Here is a 21,066-nt window from a genome sequence, read left to right on the forward strand (position 1 = left end):
TTAACAAGTACACTCAGTGCACAGAAAGCCTGGTTCCTCCCCCTTCCTGTCATCATTGCGGGCTCTGTCAGCAAGTTAGAGCATGCTGGTAAGGGTCAGCATAGCTCAGTCCTTACAGAAGGAGACGTTATGAGAACCAGGAATGCTACAGAATCTGTCACTTCAAATGAGTATTTGTGACCGTGCTTTGTCTGTGTTATTTCATAGATTTATACAGGATGTCCTTAGAAGGGTCAGCAAACTAATGAGGTCTTATTTTCATTATTATCATAAAGGCACATTACTTAATTTTATGAAATAAGTTGACTTTCATGGATGTCATTGCCATGAATAAATAATAATTGTGTTTGGCCAGGACAGTGCCTCACTACTGTAATCCCAGCATTTTGGAGGCCGAGAAAGGCAGATCACTTGAGGTCAGGAGTTTGAGACGATACTGGCTAACACAGTGAAACCCTGACTCTACTAAAAAATATACAAATTAGTCCAGGTGCCATGGCTCATGCCTATAATCCCAGCACTTTGGGAGGCTGAGGCAGGTGGATCACGACGTCAGGAGATCTAGACCATTCTGGCTAACATGGTGAAACCCTGTCTCTACTAAAAATACAAAAAATTAGCTGGGTGTGGTGGCATGCACCTGTAGTACTAGCTACTCTGGAGACTGAGGCAGGAGAATTGCTTGAACCCAGGAGGCAGAGATTGCAGTGAGCTGAGATCACACCACTGCATTCCAGCCTGGGCGACTGAGTGAGACTCTGTCTCAAAAAAAAAAAAAAAGTAGTAATGATGATGATAATTGTGTTCTAGACTAAGTATCCATCACCATGTACTAATAGTCAAATCATATCTTTAGAAACGGGGTGTAGTGGCACACACCTGTAGTCTCAGCTACTCAGGAGGTTGAGGCAGGAGGATTGCTTGAATCCAGGAGTTCAAGGCTGAATGTACTATGGGTATGTCTGTGAACAGCCACTGCACTCCATCTTGGGCAACGTAGTGAAAAAGAAGTTGTATCTTTAGTGCTAAGCAGAGTGGTCACCAGAGGATGCTGGTTCCATGCAGCAAAGCCTAACAAAGATAGAAATGCATTTGGAGGCCAACTGTGGCCCCTGGGTAGAACATTGCTCCTGATTGTCCCAGGGTTTCCTTCTATTGCCGAGACTTCTGTTAAAGCCTCACAAGAGAAGAAAAATTAGCAAAATAATGTATTGATTTTTTTTAACTGTGAAAAATAATAGTCACAAGTATTTATATAAACATAGTATGTTTTCCGGGTACAGTGGTAGGTCTCATATTAAACAGTGAAAAGACTTTGTAGACTTTGAGGTAGAGAGGCAAAGGTTTTAGAAAGCAATTAATGATGAGTGCAATTTTCTGTTGCTTATATATCCTTTCTTATATAGCCAGGGACTGGACTTGATTCAAGATGTATGCATCAGTTTATGCCTCCCTAGTAGACCAGAAGTGAAAATTTCAATATCTGAGTGATTAGGTACTTAATAGTAGCATCGGTTACCTGAGGAGGCACAGACATGGGGAATTTTTCCTCTTTGTTGAAGTGTGTTTGTCTACTGCGTTGTTGGGCCAGTGTTTCATTAGCTAAGCTATCTCTTCAGTGCAGGTGGAAGTAATATGGACATAGCGCACAAGATTCTTAGCAAGTGAAAACTTCAAAACTGAGTATTCTCTCTGAATTTTCTTGATCTTTCGGGAATATATGAAGAATTCAAGATCGGGATGACTTCAAATTCAAAGGCTGAAATTAAGAGTTTTCAAACTCTTAGTTAATTCCTTCAACTTATGAATCTAATTATTTACTTCATGATACAGAACCAGTTTGAATTAAATATTTTATTTACCTAATTGTAATGGTATCAGGTATATGTCCTCTTTTGTGTTCAAAAATAATTTGTTTTGCTTTCAGTACCTCAAGTTTTTACTGTCTGACTGTTCCTTGTTTGAATTCGGGATGTTTGACTGCTTTGCATGATTGGTAGTCTTTCTATAATGTTAATCTCTTAACCATGCTGACTAAAGAATGGGGAGTTAATGTCATATTATTGCTTTGAATAATGTGCTACCTTTGCAAGGAGGAGAACACAGAATGTAAATAGGCTTCATTCAGAATAAGAGATTAAAAAGTCACCTGGAAAGTTTTGAGAATATATATATTGGGGATGCAGTCTTCAGTGCTTTTTTTACTGATGGATTATATAATTAAAAAACATTTGGAAGCCTCTGCTTCTGTGAAAACAACAGTTATCAAGTCACTTTTTGTGTTGCATGGAATCACGTGCAGCAGGTTAGAGGGTTGGATTCTGGGTTTCTCTTGGGGTTGGATTCTGGTGTCTGGGATGAGGAGAAAGGTTTTTAGGTCCAGCAAGAGCCCCGTGGAATACTGGACATAGATGCTGTTTGAGAACGTCCTTCCCAAGGTTCCTGACCTCCACATCCTGTTCCAATGGGAACTGTGGGAAGAGTAGTAACTCAGTGTTGATGTGACCCTGAAAGGTTGTAAGAGAGCAGCCAGTGAGTGAAGGGAGAAGCGAGGAGACAGGTGGGTCCCCGGAGGGGACCTGTGGAGGTCATGACTGCCCAGAGGCTCGGTTCTGAGGTGAGCCACCCTTCCAGTGTTGGCCTTTGTCTTCTCCCAGTTTAAACTCCAGGACCTGGGCTCTGACGGTGAATACTGGCTGTACACAGTGATTATTCTTCTGGTATAAGTCATAGAATGTGTCTTTCCATTAAAAATTTTCCCTTCAATTTATAATAGAAATAACAATTTAAAAATTGTTTGGGAAAAGACAGACATGGAGAAAGAAATCAAAAGTACTAAAACCTTTGGCTTATTTCTTTTGGTTCTCTGGTATCCTGTCTGTTGTGACTTATTTATACATATACATATATATACACACATATATGCACACACATACATGTGTGTGTATACATATATGTTTTTTCTTTTTTTTTTTTGAGATGTAATCTTGATTTGTCACCCAGGCTGCAATGCAGTGGCATGATCTCGGCTCATTACAACCTCTGCCTCCTATATTCAAGTGATTCTCCTGCCTTAGCCTCAGAGTAGCTGGGATTACAGGCATGTGCCACCATCCCCAGCTAATTGTTTTTGTATTTTTAGTAGAAACGAGGTCTTGCCATGTTGGCCAGGCTGGTCTCGAACTCCTGAGCTCAAGTGATCCACCCACCTTGGCCTCCTAAAGTGCTGGGATTACAGGTGGGAGCCACCACAACTGGCCTTATTTTTATATTTTAAATTTATATACTTGTTTTGCAGTCTGCTTTTTTAAAACTTGATAGTAAATTTTCTGGGTTTTGCAATATAGCAGACTAGGTAATTAAAAAACCTGATCACTATAAGTAACAAACTTCTTTTTTCAGTGTATAGCTGAGCTAATAAAAAAGTAAGAGAATTGCCAGAAAGGAAGCAGATAGGAGGAATAGAACTCAAGGTGGCAAGTGTGGCGGCATCACGGAGGCCACCATGGGGGGCTGCTCTCACCTTAGTTGTCTAGAGGCTTGCGTTTTATCACTCATTGGAAGCAGTGAAGAACCTTTGGGACTGTTAAAGGCGGAGAATTGAATGGAGATCTCCTACCTGTTGCCCCAGGGAGATGACATGCACCTTGTTTACTTTAACCTAGACTCTGGCAGGTTTTGGGGGAAGGTGTAGGTTGAGAATATAATAGTCTTTTGAGCCTCCATGAGTTTAGGGACTCATTCTACATGAAAACTAGACCCAGAGCCACATGAGGTAGCTCAAGTCTGTAATCCCAGCACGTTGGGAGGCTGAGGCAGGAGAATTTCTTGAGGCCAGGAGTTTGAGACCAGCCTAAGCAAAATAGGGAGTCCCCAGAGGGGGAAAAAAAGAAAACTAGACCCAGTCATTGATACCCTTGGACTGTCTGACAGAATAAAACCAAAACTCTGTTATAAGGAGAAATTTTTCTCAGCAGAGGAAGTTCCCACTGAAGAAAAAGAAATTTCTTCACTTCAGGCTGTATAGGACATTCATAGGTAAAGCCTCATTGAAGATGAGCTTGAAATATAAAGTTACCAGTCAGGCACCAAGGAAACAGCTGATGATGAGCAACAGTGAACACATATAACAAACAGGTTATAGTTCTCCAGGGATTCCAAATAATGAAGCCATTAGATGGACTATAAAACAAGTACGCTTAAAATGACTAACATGAAAATATAAAAAGCAACAAATCACTCCAGAAAGAACAAACAGATTGGAAAGCCCTGAAGGGAACTACTGAAAATGAAAATCATGGTTATTAAAATCTCTGTGAAATGGGATAAAAAGATCAGACTTAGGTGAAAAGAAAATTAAGGAAGTAGAAGATAAATTTAAAGAAATTTCTTTCCCATCTTTCTTGGTGGGGCTTCCTCCCTTCCATGCTCCCTTCCGTGGAAGCCAGTGTTTCCAATGGCCCCAAGCTGCATTGGAGGTGTCACTTCCCCAGCCCATCTAAAACCAAGTTCATGGCTACCTCACAGGATTTGCTTTTTCATTGTTTGACCTCTGAGGATTTCATTCATTCATTCATTATTCATTGTTTATTCATGCATACATGTATGTGAGTCAGTGACAGGGTCTCACTATCACTCAGGCTGGAGTGCAGTGGTACCATCATAGCTCCCTGTAGCCTCAAACTCCTGGGCTCAAGCAACCTCTTGTCTCAGCTTCCCAAGTAACTGGGACTTCACTAAATAGCTAGCACGCAACCACACCCTGCTAACATTTTTATCTTTTTTGGAAATGAGGGTTTGCGTTGTTGCAAAACCTCATCTCCACAAAAGATTAAAATGTTAGCAGGCTGGTTTTGATCTTCCTGCCATGTCCTCCTGAAGTGCTGGGGTTAATCACTGTGTGATTTCAGTTCTTATTACAGGCTCAGCCCTGTATTTAAAGAGATGGTTTCTGTATTTCATCTTGCATGTTCAGGTGCTCTGTACTGAGGAGTTTTTATGCTGTTTGGCTTGCCACATTGTAATGAAGCTGTCCCTCTTCATACTTTTCTAGTTAGAAATTTTCTAATGAATAATAATTTGACTACAGTATGACTACTTTCCCATGGCTTTAAATAGAGTTAAGCATCTTTTTTATGGACAGTATTCAAGAATCATTTGCTTAGCCCCTCTTCAGGTGGTCTTCAGTATTTTGATTCAAAACATTGATGAAAGGAACAACTTAGTACCTACCTGTGGCTGTGCAACCAAGTAGACACTAGGAGTAGAATTACTGACACAGCTGACACTAAACACGTTAAGGCTTTTGGCATCTGTGACATGTAGGCCGTCCGGGCAGAAAACCTGATGATGTTCTGGATACACCTGGTACACAGGAGGCCTGCGCCAGGGCTCTGGCTCCTGCCACGCTCTGCAGGGATGTTGCCTCTGGAGGATCGGCGTCTTCACCATGGCCATGGGGGCGTGGGATCGGCTCTGCTGCAAGGTTTCTGTTGGCATTAGCCAGAATTCCCACTCTGTCTCTCTCTCCCGTTTCCAGGTGACCTCACGGTGGACGTTCCGATGCCCAGGATGCCCTCAGGCCCTGTCACATGATGACTCCCACTTCCATGAGCGGCACAAGTGCATCAACTTCTTTGTAAAGGTGTACGGCTACATGCCCCTCCTGTACACACAGTTCAGGGTGGACTCTGTGCTCTTCAAGACACGCCTGCCCCATGACAAGACCAAGTGCTTCAAGTTCATCTAGGGGCAGCGCAAAGTCTGGGGAAGAGGATGGGCAGAGGGAGGGAGATGGTGCCCGAGGTTCCTAGGCCTTGCAGGACCTTGGGGCCATCTGCTGGGTGGGTGACCCAGACCCTCCGCTGGGAGGGGCAGCAGGAAGAGCGGAAGGAAACCGCTGCCTTTATCTTGAAGTCGGCCACACTGGGCCTGGAGCCCTGGGCGGACACCCCGGGGTTCCCCACACAGGGCACTGACTGATAGCTTACACTGAGGACTGTGGGGACTCTGCAGAGTCACTCACACAGTTCATATGCCCAGGACAGCTGGTTTGTGGTTTTTAAATTCAATAACAACTATTATGATTATTTAAAAAGAGAAAGTTTCAGATTTGCCATTCGAGGCTTATTTATATATATATATGTGTGTGTGTATATATATGCACACACACTCACATACATATATATATTTTTGGCTAGGGGAGTGTGAGTTTTGCTTCTCTAAGGGAGGGACCCCGCAGGCTCCTTTGTTCTGTATTCTGGTGGAGATGGGTCCTGGCCTTGTGTCCCTGGCTTATCCTCAGTGATCATCTTCCATCCTCCCCAGGGCCCTCTGTGTGCAGAAACAAGAAAGGGATGAACTTGGCCCTCTTATGGGCCTGGGCGAGATAAGATCTGTGGGTCTGTTCCCTTGCCTTTCTGCTGCCAGTCAGCAACCCTGTAACACAACATTTCCCTCCCAGTGAATCCCAGGGAGCACCTGACCCTGGTGGGGTTCTCAGCCTCCTGCTGCTGGGGCCAGTGGTTTTGAGGATTTATCTTTAGGCCAGGCTTGCCCTAATACTTCTCTCTGATCTCCCATTTCTCCTTTGTTTGAGAGAAGAATGAGGAAGCAAAGAGTGAGAAGGGAATAGGGCCTGAGGACGGCTCTCCCAGATGGCTATTTTTTGTCCTGCTCTTCTGTTGAAAGACATGTGCTGTGGGCCTCAGGCCTAACTGAAATGCTGTCTCTCAGTTTGGACAGGAAACAAGCAGGGTGCACGTCGCTGTGATCTGAGTGGTTTGCAGGTCAGCCTCCTCTCCCTGGTGTAGAGCAAGCCAGTGTCCTTCGAGGACCCCGCCCGGCTGGCCGGGAAGTCTTAAAGCAAGGCGCCTGCCTTGGGATAATTCCTTGGTGAAATTCACCTTCCCCTCGCCTCTGTCTGGAGCCCCATCCTGTGTTACCAGTGGTTTTTGGACCCCTAATGCCAGTGTGGCTGTAGGACCTGCTAAGGTTTGGTATGTGCTGGAACAGTGGGAGGCCGTGATTTGCTGTGGAAGCTCACATGCAGCCTTGGAGTCGAACAGGCACTCCAGCCCGTGTTACCACTTTCCACTCCCTGTTTGGAATTCCGTTCCCTGGGCTGAAATGGAAATAAGCTAATTTTGGGGGTGATGGTGGCAGTAGGGGAACTTAGGAGGGTGTTAGTGGTGTTTGTCAGGGAGTAGCCCATGACTTCTGTTTCTTGAGCCCTGCTTTCTGGAAGTGGAGTTGACTCTGAAGGTTTCTAGCAACTGAACAAAAGCTCAGGTCTGTCCTGGTCATGCACATGCCTTAAGCCAGTCCTGTCTTCCCTAGACCGTGGCATCCTGTGCTTCTGTTTCTCGGGATCCATTCTCCTCTGACCTGCCTGTACCACATGAGGCCTCTTCAAGTACTGCTTTGAAGCTAGGTTCTCTTGTGTAGCTCCCACCCACCTGTAGCGCTGTAGCTCGGCTTAAGGGAACTCTCCCCACTGGCAAGCAGGACCTGGCTGCTCCCAGGACTGTGTTTCTTGAGGTTCCCCTGGCCTCAGTCTGTAGCTCCCCTGCTGAGGCAGCCACCTAGGAAGTGTGATTTTGTTCCCAGCAGCCCAGCAGTGGGGGCTAGGCGCCCTGCTCGGAACTTTCTAGCTGCCCTTTCCCGGACTCCTGACTCAATTCCTTCTGCAGTAGCCTTCCCTCGGGGAGCCAAAGAGAGTGGTGTGTTGGGCTTTATTGTGGCTGCTACTTTATCTGGTTTCTTTTAATGTGAGGAACTTATCTACTGACATCAGTGGGACTCAGTGAGCCGGGGCCGTCTGTGTGTTGGGGCCAGGGGCCTGTCCCTTTAGTGGAGCCAGTTGTCGGGTGTCCGAGTGTCACTGGTGAATCCAGGAAGGACAGAGTGGGCTGAAGTGACATGCCACCAAAACGTGCCGTAGGGAGGGCTGTGGTGCCGGAATCTCCCACAGGGACAGCCCTCTTTGGCCCTGAAAGGAACACAGGCTTGGACTGCAGACAGGTGCTGAGGGGCATACCCTCCTTGGTGAGAGGCAGCAGGGAGGCCGTGGCATCACTGGTCAGGTGCTTCTCACCACAGGAAAGCTGCTGACCTGTGACTCGTGTGAGGCGGAAAAGCAGTGCCACGGACCCCAGATCTCCTTGGCTGTCCATGGGGCACCCCTGGCCATCCTGTCCAGGCTCGCAGGGTGCAGGACTGCCTCGCTCTCCAGGTGGCCGGCTTGCTCTCTGGTTTGGGCTGTCCTGTGACGCCACCCCACGGCTCCGCAGGCCGCTGTGAGCACTGGCTTCCAGGAAGGCTTCTCTGTGTGGACTGTGCCTCAGGCCAGGGCTCACCTGCTGGGGTCCTGTCTGGGAGAAGGGGATCTTGCTGGGAGCTGTGCTGGACAGAGCGGGGAGCTCCTAGTTTGGAGGGGAAGCTCTTTGGAATCCATGTCACGTCCATACACCCCACCCCTTTTCGTCATGAGCACAATGGTCTTACATTGGATTTTTGTAAAAAAATAAAAATAAATGGAGACTTTAACTCAAGCAGCTTGGAGGTCTTTTGTGGTTTTTCTTGGCAGGTATGGAAGATTGGCCTGAGAGAAGGCACCTGCTTGACTCCAGGTCACCATCTGTGTCTGCCAGCTGGGCGTGCTTGCAGAGGAAGACCAGGCCCTGGTGTGGGCTGTGGACCAGCGGTAGGTGAGCGGACCCGCACTCAAATGGGCAGCCTGGCCTGTGCCCAGTTCCAGGGCAAGACATTTTGAGTAAACAGGAACTTAGGTGCTGTTGACCTGCTGTAAGCGGGATGTGGCAGGCATGTGGCTCATATATGCAGTTAAATTTTTCACGGGAATTGAAAAGTGTGTGTGTGTGTGTGTGTGTGGAGTGGCTGTGGGGAGCTGTATCTGCCTGTGATTCCAGGAAGGAGGCGAGGCCTCGCGCTGAATGGCTCGATTTGGTCCACAGGTCGTGTCCCTAGCCTACAGGTCACTAAGCCACCTGTACTTGCACCTGCACCGAGCTGATGCTCCCCGACTACAGAGCCCCATCCTGTTGGTGCCCGTGGGCCTGGAACTTGTGCTTGGCTGTGGGATCAGAGGCTTCCTCAAGAGAGGGCACTGCCCAGGGGCTTCAGGGAGACAGATGGAGAAGGGAAAGGAGGTGAAGGCAAAGGCTCCTCTCCTGGGCTCTGCAGGTAGCAGCTTCAGTCACACTGACAGCCCTAAGAATGGGTGAGACCTAATGGTCATTGTCCCTCCTCAAGTGGGCTTCATGACTGATGAGGCAGGTTTGCAGCAGCTGATGGGGAACAGGCCACTGAGGGGTGTTTCTCTTTGGGTCTGGGGTTTTGGATGTCAGCTCCTGTTCTTCCAGCCATCCATCGCCATGTTAACGATTGTCCTGGGACCAGAGAGACTTGAGAAGATGGCATGAGGCTGTGGAAAATGCATCTTGCTATGCCTAGAGATATGATGTCTACTTTGAGTCTATTCCTGTCGAGTTGTGGCTTGGACTTACGGTCAGCCAAGGTGGTAAATGTCAGCTGTTGATGGGATTGTCACTGAAGTGGAGGCTCCACAAGGTTTACAAAAATGGTGTTAAGAAGAATATTGATGCGGGGTGTGGTGCCTAACGTCTTAATCTTAGCATTTGGGGAGGCAGAAGAGGGAGGATCACATGAGGCCAGGAGTTCAAGACCAGCCTGGGCAACACAGCAAGACCCCCATCCCTACAAAAAAAATTAAGAATAGAATGTTGTGAAGATACTGCAAAGAAGAAAGGAGGAAAATGTTTGGGGAAAGGTCTGGGCTCTGGAGCGGACTGGGTACAGATCCTGGGCTGCCCATCACAGTGGTGGAGAGCAAGTGACCTATTAATATTTCAGGCTTGAATCCCACATATAGTGGCAGAAGTTCTGCCCATCTCTTAAGCATATGTTAAAAGTTAAATAACATGATAAATGTAAAGAGTCCACTGTTTGACACAACAAAAATAAACTATTACTGGGGTAAAATAGTGGCCACTTCTTCATGACTCTTTCTGCCTTCCACCTGGTTTGAACACCAGCGCCTGGCTGTGTGCCCTGTCCACCTCTTATTAGAGACCCCATGCTCTGTTGCCTCACTGTGCTGTGCTGGCCACTGCTCTGCTCCCCACATCAGACTGCAGCCTCTCCAGAGCACAGCACACAACAGGAGTTTTGCATTCATGTGGAAGTCGAAAGAAATGTGGATTTTTATTTCTCTTGGATAAATACCTAGGAGTGGAATTGTTGGGTGATATGGTAGATGTATACATGTTTAGTTTTATAAGAAACTTCTAGACCTTTTCTCAATGCAGCCATTCCATTTTGTACTCCCACCAGTAATGATGAGATTCCCAGTTCCACATCCTTACCAGTCCATGGTTTTGTCAGTCTTTTTCAATTTTAGACATTCTGGTGAGTAATGGTGTCTTATTTCTGTCTGTGTTTCCCTGATGACTAATGATTTAAGCACCTTTTCATGTACTTACGCCATTTATATATATTTCCTTTGTGAATTAACTGTACACATCTTTTACCCATTAAGAAAAACTGGATTATCCCTTTTGTGAATTGCTTTCTTTTCTTCCTACATTTTTAATAGATTTTGGGGGGAGCAGTTTTAGACTTACAGCAACACTGCATGGGAAGTACAAAGAGTTTTCCTCCTCTTCCACCTAATCCCTCACTTGTCCTTTATTAACATCTGCCATTAGTGGGACAGATTTGATACAACTGATGAGCTGATGTTGACACATTATTCACTAAAGTTCATGGTTTACATTAGGCTTCATCGATTGTGTTGTATGACCTCTATAAAATAGAAGAAGAGGGAATTCTTCCAATCCCTTTTAATGGGCCGGCATAACTCTAATACCAAAATCTTATAAAGTCATTACCAAAAAAGAAAATCAGAGGTTAATCTCTCTCATGAACATCAATGCAAAAAAAATTATCAGCAACCTGAATCCAGCAATACACAAATAGGATAATACGACATGAACAAGTAGGGTTTATTACTGGAATGCAAGGATAGTTAAATATTTGAAAACCAATCTGTAATTTACAGTAACAGAATAGAGGAGAAACCCCATATGATCATTTCAATAGATACAGGAAAAAAGCATTTGATGAAATTCTCTAACATTTGACAAATACGTAATGACACATAGCCACCATTACAGTATCATACAGAATAGTTTTACTCCCCTAAAAACTTCCTGTGCTCCACCTGTTGGTCCCTCCCTCCCTCTCTGATCTCTGGCAACCACTGATCTTTTTACTGTCTTCATACTACGGCCTTTGCCAGAATGTCACATAAAATTATACAGCATGTACCCTGTTCACATTGGCTGCTTTCATATAATATAATATACATGTAAGGTTCTTTTGTATCTTTTCACGGTTTGATAACTAATTTCTTTCCTCACTGAATAATATTGTATAGATGTATTGTCTTTATTGCTGAGTTACAGGAATTCTTTGCCCTGGACACTAGTCCATTGTCAGATATGTTTTGTAAATTATTTTTGTAATTTGTGGCTTGCCTAATCATTTTCTTTTCTTTTCTTTTTGAGATGGAGTTTCGCTCTTGTTACCCAGGCTGGAGTGCCATGGCGTGATATCTCGGCTCACCGCAACCTCCGCCTCCTGGGTTCAGGCAATTCTCCTGCCTCAGCCTCCTGAGTAGCTGGGATTACAGGCACGCGCCACCATGCCCAGCTAATTTTTTGTATTTTTAGTAGAGACGGGGTTTCACCATGTTGACCAGGATGGTCTCAATCTCTTGACCTCGTGATCCACCCGCCTCAGCCTCCCAAAGTGGTGGGATTACAGGCGTGAGCCACCACGCCCGGCCCTAATCATTTTCTTTATGGTATCATCTGATTTGCAGAATTTTGAGGAGATTCAATTCTTTTGTTACTACTTTCTTTGACCCAAGAAACCTTTGCCTACCCAGCATCATGAAGATATTTTCAGGGTTTTTCACCAAATGCTTTATTGTTTTAGCTCTTATACTTAAAGATGCATCTCAATATTTATGTATGGGGTGTGGCATGGGTCAGGTTTCTGATACTTGTTCTATACGGGTATTCCAGCACCATTTGTTAAAAAGACTTTTCCTTCCCCATTGGATTGCTTTAGGGCCTCTGTTGAAAATACAGTAATTGTAGAAGTGGGGCTCTATTTCTGAGCCATCTTTGTTGTTACGCTGCTTTTTTCGTCCTCATGCCGGTTCCTTACTGTCTTGATGAATGGAGCTTTCCAACTGTTCATCTCCAAGATTGCTTTCAATATTGTAGTTACTTTGTATTTCTCCATAAAATTTAGAATTAGCTGTATGGTATTAGCTCTTATACTTACATAAAATCCATCTCAATATTGTTGGTCTCTTCTAAGAAACCTGGGATTATCAGATTAAAAAAATTTAAACATAGAATTTGCCATATTAGCCATTTTTTTTCCCACTAGACAGAGTCTTGCTCTGTTGCCCAGGCTGGAGTGCAGTGGCACAGTCTCAGCTCACTGCAACCTCCGCCTCCCAGGTTCAAGCGATTCTCCTGCCTCAGCCTACTGAGCAGCTGGGATTACAGGCACATGTCACCGCACCTGGCTATTTTTTGTATTTTTAGTAGAGACAGGGTTTCACCATGTTGGTCAGGGTGGTCTCGAACTCCTAACCTCATGATCTGCCTGCCTCAGCCTCCCAAAGTGCTGGGATTATAGTGCCAGTAAGTACATTCACAATGTTGTGTAACCATCACCACTAACTAGTTCTGAAACTTTTCCATCATTTCAAACAGAAATTCTGAACCCATTAAACAATAACTTCCCATTCCCCCACTACTTCCAGCCTCTGATAATCTCTATTCTGCCTCTGTGGATTTGTCTATTCTGGGCATTTGAATATAAATGAAGTCATAAAATATGTGGTCTTTTGTGTGTGGTTTATTTCACTTAGTATGTTTTCAAGATTCATCCATGTTGTAGCATGTATCAGAATCTCATTCTTTTTTGTGGGAGGGTAATATTTCGTTGTGTGTATATTCCACATTGTGTTTGTCTGTTCATCTGTTGGTGGATATTTGGGTTGCATCCACTTTGTGGTTACTAAGGAGGTGAATAATGTTGCTAAGAACATAGGTGGCCAAATACTTGAGTCCCTGCTCTCAATTCTTTTGGGTGTCTATGTAGGAGTGGAGTTGCTGGACAATATGGTAATTCTGTATTTAACTTTTTGAGGAACTGCCAAACCATTTCATTTTGAGGAACTGCCAGGCTGTCTCGTTTTACATTCCACTAGTGGTGTATGAAGGTTCCAATTTTTCCACCTCTCCCAACACTTATTTTCTGATAGAAAATTTTAAAAATGTTACAGTCATCCTAGTAGGTGTGAAGTGGTTCCTCATCATGGGTTTGATTTTCATTTCCCTAGTGACTTGTGTTGAGTATCTCTTTATGTGCTTATTGGCCATCTGTATATCTTCTTTGGAAAAATGTTTATTCCAGTCCTTTACCTACTTGAAACAGTGGGTTAGGTTGTGGTGTGGCTGTCTGCTTGGATGTTCGATCAAATCTGTAAATCAATAGGCAGAATTAAAATGTTAGTATTGAGTCCTCTAATCCATGAATATGGTAAATTTCTCCATTTATTCAAATCATTAATTTGTATCAGCAAGGTTTTGAGACTTGTAGGGTAGAGATCTTATATATCTTTTCAAAAGTTATCTCTCACTATTATGAAGTTGCTGTTTTGAAAACATTTTATTTTCTGGCCAGGTGTGGTGCCTCACACCTGTAATCCCAGCACTTTGGGAAGCCAAGATGGATCTCTACAAAAGTAAAAAGAAAAAAAAAATTAGCTGGATATGGTGGCATGTGCCTGTGGTCCCAGCTGCTTGGGAAACTGAGGTGGGAGGATCACTTGAGCCTGGGACTTTAAGGCTGCAGTGAGCCATGACTGTGCCACTGCACACTAGCCAGGGTGACAGAGCAAGGTTCTTTGAAAAACATGTTAATATATAAAAGACAGTTGACTTTTGTATACTAACCTTGTATTCCGCAGTCTTGTGAACTTATTCCAGTAGTTTTCTAGATTTCTTAGAATTTTCTATGTAAAAAGTCATCTGAAAACAGTTGTATTTCTTTCCTACCTTTATGCTTTCTCTGTTTGTATGCCTTCGTTTCTTCTCCTCTTCATTTTTGCCTTATTGCAATGATTGGGACTTCAAGAACGATATAGAATAGTAGTATGGATAAGCACCCTTGTGTCGCTCTCAATATTTGTGGAAAAGCTCTAATATTTCACTGAGCTGTAAGTTTTTCATCCATGACCTTTTGAGGATGTTCCCTGTTATTCCTGTCTGCTGAGTGCTATTATGAGAATTTCATCAAATGCTTTTTTCCCTGTATCTATTGAAATCATCATATGGGGTTTCTCCTCTATTCTGCTATTATTGTAAATTATAGATTGGTTTTCAAATATTTATCCTTGCATTCCAGTAATAAACCCTACTTGTTCATGTCATCTTATCCTATTTGTGTATTGCTAGATTCAGGTTGCTGGTAATATTTTTTGCATTGATGTTCATGAGAGAGATTTACCTTTTTAAAATTTTTTAAAAAAATTTTTAATTTTTTTTATTACTTTTTTTAAAAATTTTTATTCAGTCTCCGTAGACACTGCCAAAAATTGCCAACGTCGACTATATTTCAAGTCGTCATGGCGGGTTATTGGGAAAAGTTTTCAATTAGCAATAATCGCGCCTCGGATAAAGCTCATTGGCTATGATACTGCCACTGCGCAAAGCTGCTTCTCATTTTCTTTTTTGGCAGTGACTTCATAAGGTTTTGGTATTAGAGTTATGCTGGCCCCTTAAAAGGGATTGGAAGTATTCCCTCTTCTTCTTCTTGATAGAGGTTGTACAAGATTGGTGTTATTTCTGCCTTAAATGTTTGATACAGTTTCCCAGGGAAACCATCTAGGCCTAGAGTTTCCCTTGTGAGAAGATAATAAATTCTTAAGTGAATATCAAGTTCCTGTTCTTACTGAATGAGCTTTGTCTATTTTTGTCTTCAAAGGAAATTTTCCATTTTATCTGTGGTGTTAAATTTGTTGGCGTAAGTTTGTTGATATTCTTTTTATCCCTTTAATATTTGTAGGCTCTTTAGTAATAACCCCCTTTTCATTTCTGATTAGTTGTCGTCTTCATGTCCATAGGATCTGTAGTGACAACCAAAGTTTTTTCACTGCCCATATGGGAAATATGTCCCGTCTTTCCTTGATTAATCTAATGAGGTGTGTATCAGTTCTGCTGATCTTTCAAAAACCAGCTTTTGGGTTTGTCAGTTTTCTCTATTGTTTTGTTCCTTTATACTTATTTTTATGATTTCTTTCCTCTACCTTTTTTTTTTTTTGAGACAGAGTCTTACTCTCTTGGCCAGGCTGGAGTGCAGTGGGGCAGTCTCAGCTCACTACAACCTCTACCTCCTGGATTCAAGCAGTTCTCCTGCCTCAGCCTCCTGAGTAGCTGGGAATAAAGGCGTGTGCCACCATGCCCGGCTAATTTTTGTATTTTTAGTAGAGTCGGGGGTTTCACCAGTTTGGCCAGGCTGGTGTTGAACTCCTGACCTCATGATCCGCCTGCATTAGCCTCCCAAAAGTGTTGGGATTACAGGCGTGAGTCAGTGTGCCCAGCCTCTTTCCTCTACTTTCTTTGGCTCTACTTGGCTCTTTTTATAGTCATCTAAGAAAAATTTAGGTCAATTTTAGGATTTTCATCTTTTCTGTAAGCATTTAATGGTATAAGATGACATTTAAGCACTACCTTGGCAGTATTCTATAAATTTTGAGGTTTAATTTTATGCAGTTCAAAATATTTTTCCAATTCATTTTGTGATGTCGTCTTTGATCCAAGAGCTATTTTAGAAGTGTTTAATTTCTAAATATTTGTGGTTTTCCAAAATATTTTGTTGAGTGGATTTAATTTCATTGTGGTAAGGTTTTCTGTATGCATTCAATCCTTTTACATGTAATGAGATTTATCACCTAGCATATGGTTTTCATAGTAAACATTCTGCTGAGGTAGAGTAAGCACTCTAAAAAGTATCAGGTCATAGTTTTTGATAATTTTGTTCATGTCATCTATGAATTTACTGTTTTTTGTCAAATCGTTTTAATTATTACGAGAAGGGTGATAAAATCTCTATGCTAATGGAATTGTTTTTTGTGGTAGGTTGTTGTTCTATCTATCTACCTACTTACATCTGGAGTTTATAGTTTTACCTTCAGGAGAGTCAGTTCTGATGGGAGCTGTTACGTAGCCATTCCATTATTTGACCTTTACTTGAATAAGTACTACAAAAATGTTTCAACACAAAACACTTGAGCAGGGGCTGGCATACTTTTTCTGTAAAGGGTTAATGTTTTAGGCTTTGTGGGCCACGTGCGATTTCTGTTGCACCTTTTTCCCACCAACTCTGCTTGTGGGCCAGATGTGGCCTGTCAGCCACAGTTACCAACCTCCGATCCATCTCATCAGGAAGCTGCCCACTGAATCAAGTAGCTGTTTTAAAGCATGGGCTGAATGATAGAGGTTTTTACACTTATATGCAGGGTTCCATGTTTAGAACATTGCAGTTAAAACTAACCCGCAGGAAATGTTGTTTTGGCCTGTAATTCCTAAGTATTTCTGAAATGTTCTTCCCTTCCCTTCTTCCCCCAAGCCTCATGCTGGGACAAGGTGGAAAAAACAGATCTTGCCCCCAGGGTGCTCATGGTCCTGGAAATGTGCTTCTCTCTAGCTGTCAGTCTGGGAGAAACTCGTCTGTGATGGTGAGCTAAAGCCATGAGAGACAGCACCACACATTGAATATACCAGCAGGTGCCGACTGATGCTCACTGATGACTGGGAAAGGCTTTGTGAAATGAAGTCCATTATTTCCAAAGTATGTGGAACAATTGTAAGTAATTACTAAAACTTATATTGGATAATTTAACAAAATGTTAGCAAACTTATTTTAGTTGATAATGTGTTTGGTAACTCAGAATTTATTGCATATTATGAGAAGTCACTTTTTACTGATTGATAACTAAATCAGGGAGGCTTATACATGAGTTAGGAAGTTTTATTGTAGAGAAAGGTAAAGGGTAAATCCTGCTAACACAAGCATCATTACACAGGGACTACGCACATGTTTTTCAGTGGCCTCCAATACCAACGTAAGAGAAGCAAGGAATATTATGCCTAATGAGATGGGAGTTTATACCCCTTTCAAAGATCTGTGGTCCTATGACTCAAGTTTACATTTAATGTCTATAATGTTTTATGGTGTGATTAAAACCCCTAATAGACTGCCACGAGCAGTAGACTCTGGCATTTGATTTCAGAAGATCACTTCCTGATGGAGACTGGCCCTCCGGCTCAGCTCGGCACTGCTGGTCTCCAGGATTTATTTACCTGTGACTTCCTCCAGAATTGTCATTGGTTATTTCCACTCTATTTTAGGTTCAAGACTACTGTTACTGATGTGTAGTCCCACTGCAGTGCATTTGAAGAAAGATAAGTGCTGTCTACCTTCTTATAGATGGCATAAAGTGGCAAGAGAGCATTCCCTTCTCCTCTTGGACTCTGAGAGGAAAGGTGTCCTCCTTTCATTCCCGCTGGTGGCTTGGCTCTTGTTAATGCGTCATCCTGCAGGTTTAAAGGTGTCTTCACTCGTTTTTTGTTGATACTTCCGTACAATTTGAAAACGCCTTAGACAACTGTGAGGGCCAAAAGCTTCAGGTGCTCCAGGGATCAGATGTGACTTGAAAGGGCAGGTTTCCTTTTCCTGGCCAGCTGCTGACCTGATACTCACCCATGGTGGTGGGGTAAGGCAGAAGCCACTCACTGGCTGTTTTAGGGAAAGTTACATAACCTCTGTTTCCCTCACCCAACACCTTGACTGCAGCCGTGTGGGGAGGAGACCCTGAGCCAGGGCGTCCAGCTAAGGCACACCACGGCATGGCACGGCACACCACGCCACACGACATCACACACCACACCACAGCATGTCACACCACGCCACACCATGGCACGCCACGCCACATCACACACCACACCACAGCACGCCACACCACACCATGGCACACCACGCCACACCACGGCATGCCAGCTTCCCGACCATAGAAACCGTGAGATGAGAAACATCTGCCGTTTTAAGCCACTGTGTTTTGGGGTAACTTGTGCAACAATAGATACCTAACATATCACTCTGTACTAAGACTGAAATAATACGAGGTGTCTGCACTATTTTTTAAGGTTTTTTCAATTATCACTGGATTCCACTGGGTTTGAGTAGAAACTTTGCTGGATGTCAGTCTTCTCCAGGTCGGTGTTAGGTTAGTCAGTATCGGTCAATGTCAGTGGGCTGCATCTCAGAGCCAGGCCACCTGTGCCACTTAACTTTTGAGGCTTCTACTAACCAAACTGGCATGGTATCTACATACCTGAACTTCAGGCAGAGTTATTCATAACTGCTCTCCTCATACCTGGAAAGTCTGGCTCTGGATTCTCTCTCTGCTCTAAAGTGTGAGTCTTTGCTGCTTCCTGCCTCTGACTTCTGCCACTAAGTGGGTGGTGATGACATGATGAAAACCTAAGTTTCACCCTGCTCCTCTGGTGTCCAACTCACTTGTTCTTACTGCTCACCTCTTTCACAGCCCCCAGCACCGGGCTCTCTGATCAAGCCCTATCACGGCAGTCGGGCTCGACAGATCCCATCATTCCTAGATAGCACTGCTAGGACATTTAAATAAAATAACCATTTTTGGTTTCTCCTGAGCTCTAGCTGACACTGTTTTTGCATTTCAGATGTTTCTACAATTTAATTTCAGTTGACTGTCTCAAAGGTTCTGTTGGAAGTATGCCTACTTGAGATGCCTATTTACAGTTCTCAAAACGAAATGCTCCCAGTCATGGCATTCATCTCTCGTTAGTCAGTCCTGCCCCACGGCTGGAAGCCTTTCATTTATTCTGTAGCCTGTCCATTGACTGGAATGGACCGAAACCTTCGAAAACAGAAACCTGCTTAAGCATTCCGGAGCCCGAGTTTGGCTAGGTTGGAAACGTGAAGCACTTGCTCCCATGGATGTGATCGTTCCGAGAGAAGTGGTCATGCTCTGTAGAGCTGGGGCAGTCGGTTCTGCAGCCGTTCATGTTATGTATTTATTGGTTCATGAATCCCTGTGTGCTGTTTAGCTGTTACCCGAGTTGGAGGACTGACTTCTGACTGAATTTTACTCACTCCAACGAGATGGTAAGAACAGAGCCTGTGCCAGGCATACTACCTAGCATGGCCCGCCAGGGCTAAGTCTTGTTCGTAATACCGGCAAAGTTGGCATGGGTGCCACAGCTCCTGCTGTCTGCTCTGGTAACTGTTGGTTTTATACATTTCACAAGCAGCCATCTTTTGTGAGGTTACTTTTGTCTGAAACCTTCATACAGCCAGTGGCTCTGTGGGTACCTGTGAGCAATGCTCGGTGGAACGCAGAGACTGAGGATGTGTGGGAGAGGCGGCGCGGGTGGAGCCTGAGGCTGGGGTGCTGACCTGGATCAGTCTTCTGTGCAGACCCAGCTTAAAGGTGAGCACCTCCTCATGCGATTTAAGAAGAGACAGATCTATGCTTTTGTAAACAGTACAAATTATATAATATACACATCATGACACTTGAATTTGCTGTGGTGTTTTCTGAGTTCATGCTGTTGTGTATATTTTCATATTTTTTAGCTATTAAATCAATATATAGATTGTAGGTTCAACAAAGGACAGCTGATTTTATAAAAATAAGTTTTTATTAACAAATGGACTCACAGTAGAAAAGGAGGGTCGATGGGTTCACTTTACTGTATTTTTGGGATCATCTCATTAGGCGTAGCTCTGTAGGCAATCTAGCCCCTGCCCGAGGCCTGGGACCCAAGATAACCAGGCCACAGGAGACAGCCAGCTGGTCATCTCCGCCTCCCTGGCCACCACGAGCCTCTTGGAAAACTGCTTCTGTTCTCTTCTGCCACCCCTCAGCTCCTCAAGAGAGCCAGAGTCAAGAAGAAAATGAGCCTGAAGTGGAACGTTCTTGCCTGAAACAGTGCTGGGAATCCAGACTGGGGGTCCCGGCCACAGTCCAGACCCTTTCCTTCCAGAGCTGCCGCTTCACTCCTCAAGCCAGAGGACACCAGAGACATGGTGAACGGCCTCTCATGCTGCTCCTCAGGCGGCTAGTGAGGGCCTGCAGGATTTCAGGGAGGTGGCGCACGGCCCACTCAGAACTTCTGTAAGAATTTGAGGACGAGGTCCCGCAGTCTCACTCTGAGCATCTCGTCATTGTCGCAGATGATATGGGTCGAGTCTTCTTCAATCTGGATGAGTGTCTCAGCTTCCTGGAGCAGGACGATATGGCCCTTGGCTGTGTCCTCCACCTTAATATCACTGAAGCCGTGCTGCTCCAGAAGAAAAGAAAGACGGGGGTGAGCAGACTACAGCTTTGAGACCTACCAATGACACCTCCCAGACTTGACCGAACATTCCAGAAACTGACGTGCCTCAACACAATTCTTCAGACTAGTCATAGGGCCTACGCTAGCAACAGTTTCACATACTTGAGAAGAGACCCTAAACATGCAAAATCTCATGCCAAATAGAACAGAATTTCTACAACCTGCCTAAGCTTTTTGCCAAAGCTTTTTGAGGGCATGTCCATGCACCGTGTTCAGGAGTCTGGGACCCTAGCTGCTCGCGCCATGCCCCTCCCTGGTGACAAAGCTTCCTCCTAAGTCTCAGCTGTCTGAGCTCCCAGGAAAATGCCAGTGACAGCAAGATACCCTGGACTGTGGGACTTGGCAGACCCCTTTCAAGAGTGAAGGAGAAGGCAGCAGAGCGAACGTTTCTCAGCTATTGCTCCCGCCAAGGACAGAATTTCCTTACAGATCAGGTGTGATGTGGAAAGGAGGCATGTGCCCGAAATGGACACAAAGCAGTGAAGGGCATCCGTGTGGG

General features: G+C 44.3%; 2 protein-coding genes and 1 non-coding gene across 5 annotated transcripts in view; 1 reads left to right on the forward strand and 2 right to left on the reverse strand.

The window, feature by feature from the left end:
* EXTL3 (exostosin like glycosyltransferase 3) overlaps window positions 1-8,552 on the forward strand; it is a 50,829-nt gene extending 42,277 nt beyond the window's left edge. For all 3 annotated transcript variants that reach the window (XM_012435184.3, XM_012435186.3, XM_012435183.3), the window contains exon 6: window positions 5,540-8,552. In XM_012435184.3, the coding sequence (XP_012290607.1) occupies window positions 5,540-5,749 (210 nt within the window). In that variant the 3' untranslated portion in view covers window positions 5,750-8,552. The remainder of the gene's footprint in view (window positions 1-5,539) is intronic.
* Window positions 8,553-14,703: 6,151 nt separating this feature from the next.
* LOC135271486 (U4 spliceosomal RNA) lies at window positions 14,704-14,844 on the reverse strand. The gene has a single exon (XR_010339650.1). It is a non-coding gene; the product is annotated as a U4 spliceosomal RNA (small nuclear RNA).
* Window positions 14,845-19,849: 5,005 nt separating this feature from the next.
* The window catches only part of INTS9 (integrator complex subunit 9), a 121,291-nt gene continuing 120,074 nt past the window's right edge, over window positions 19,850-21,066 (reverse strand). Inside the window, exon 17 of the mRNA XM_064368755.1 lies at window positions 19,850-20,510. Coding sequence (XP_064224825.1) covers window positions 20,334-20,510 — 177 coding nt within the window. The 3' untranslated portion in view covers window positions 19,850-20,333. The remainder of the gene's footprint in view (window positions 20,511-21,066) is intronic.

Source organism: Aotus nancymaae, unplaced genomic scaffold, assembly GCF_030222135.1.
Source record: "Aotus nancymaae isolate 86718 unplaced genomic scaffold, 86718_ANA_hifiasm-v0.15.2.pri h1tg000079l, whole genome shotgun sequence".
Classification (NCBI taxonomy): domain Eukaryota; kingdom Metazoa; phylum Chordata; class Mammalia; order Primates; family Aotidae; genus Aotus; species Aotus nancymaae.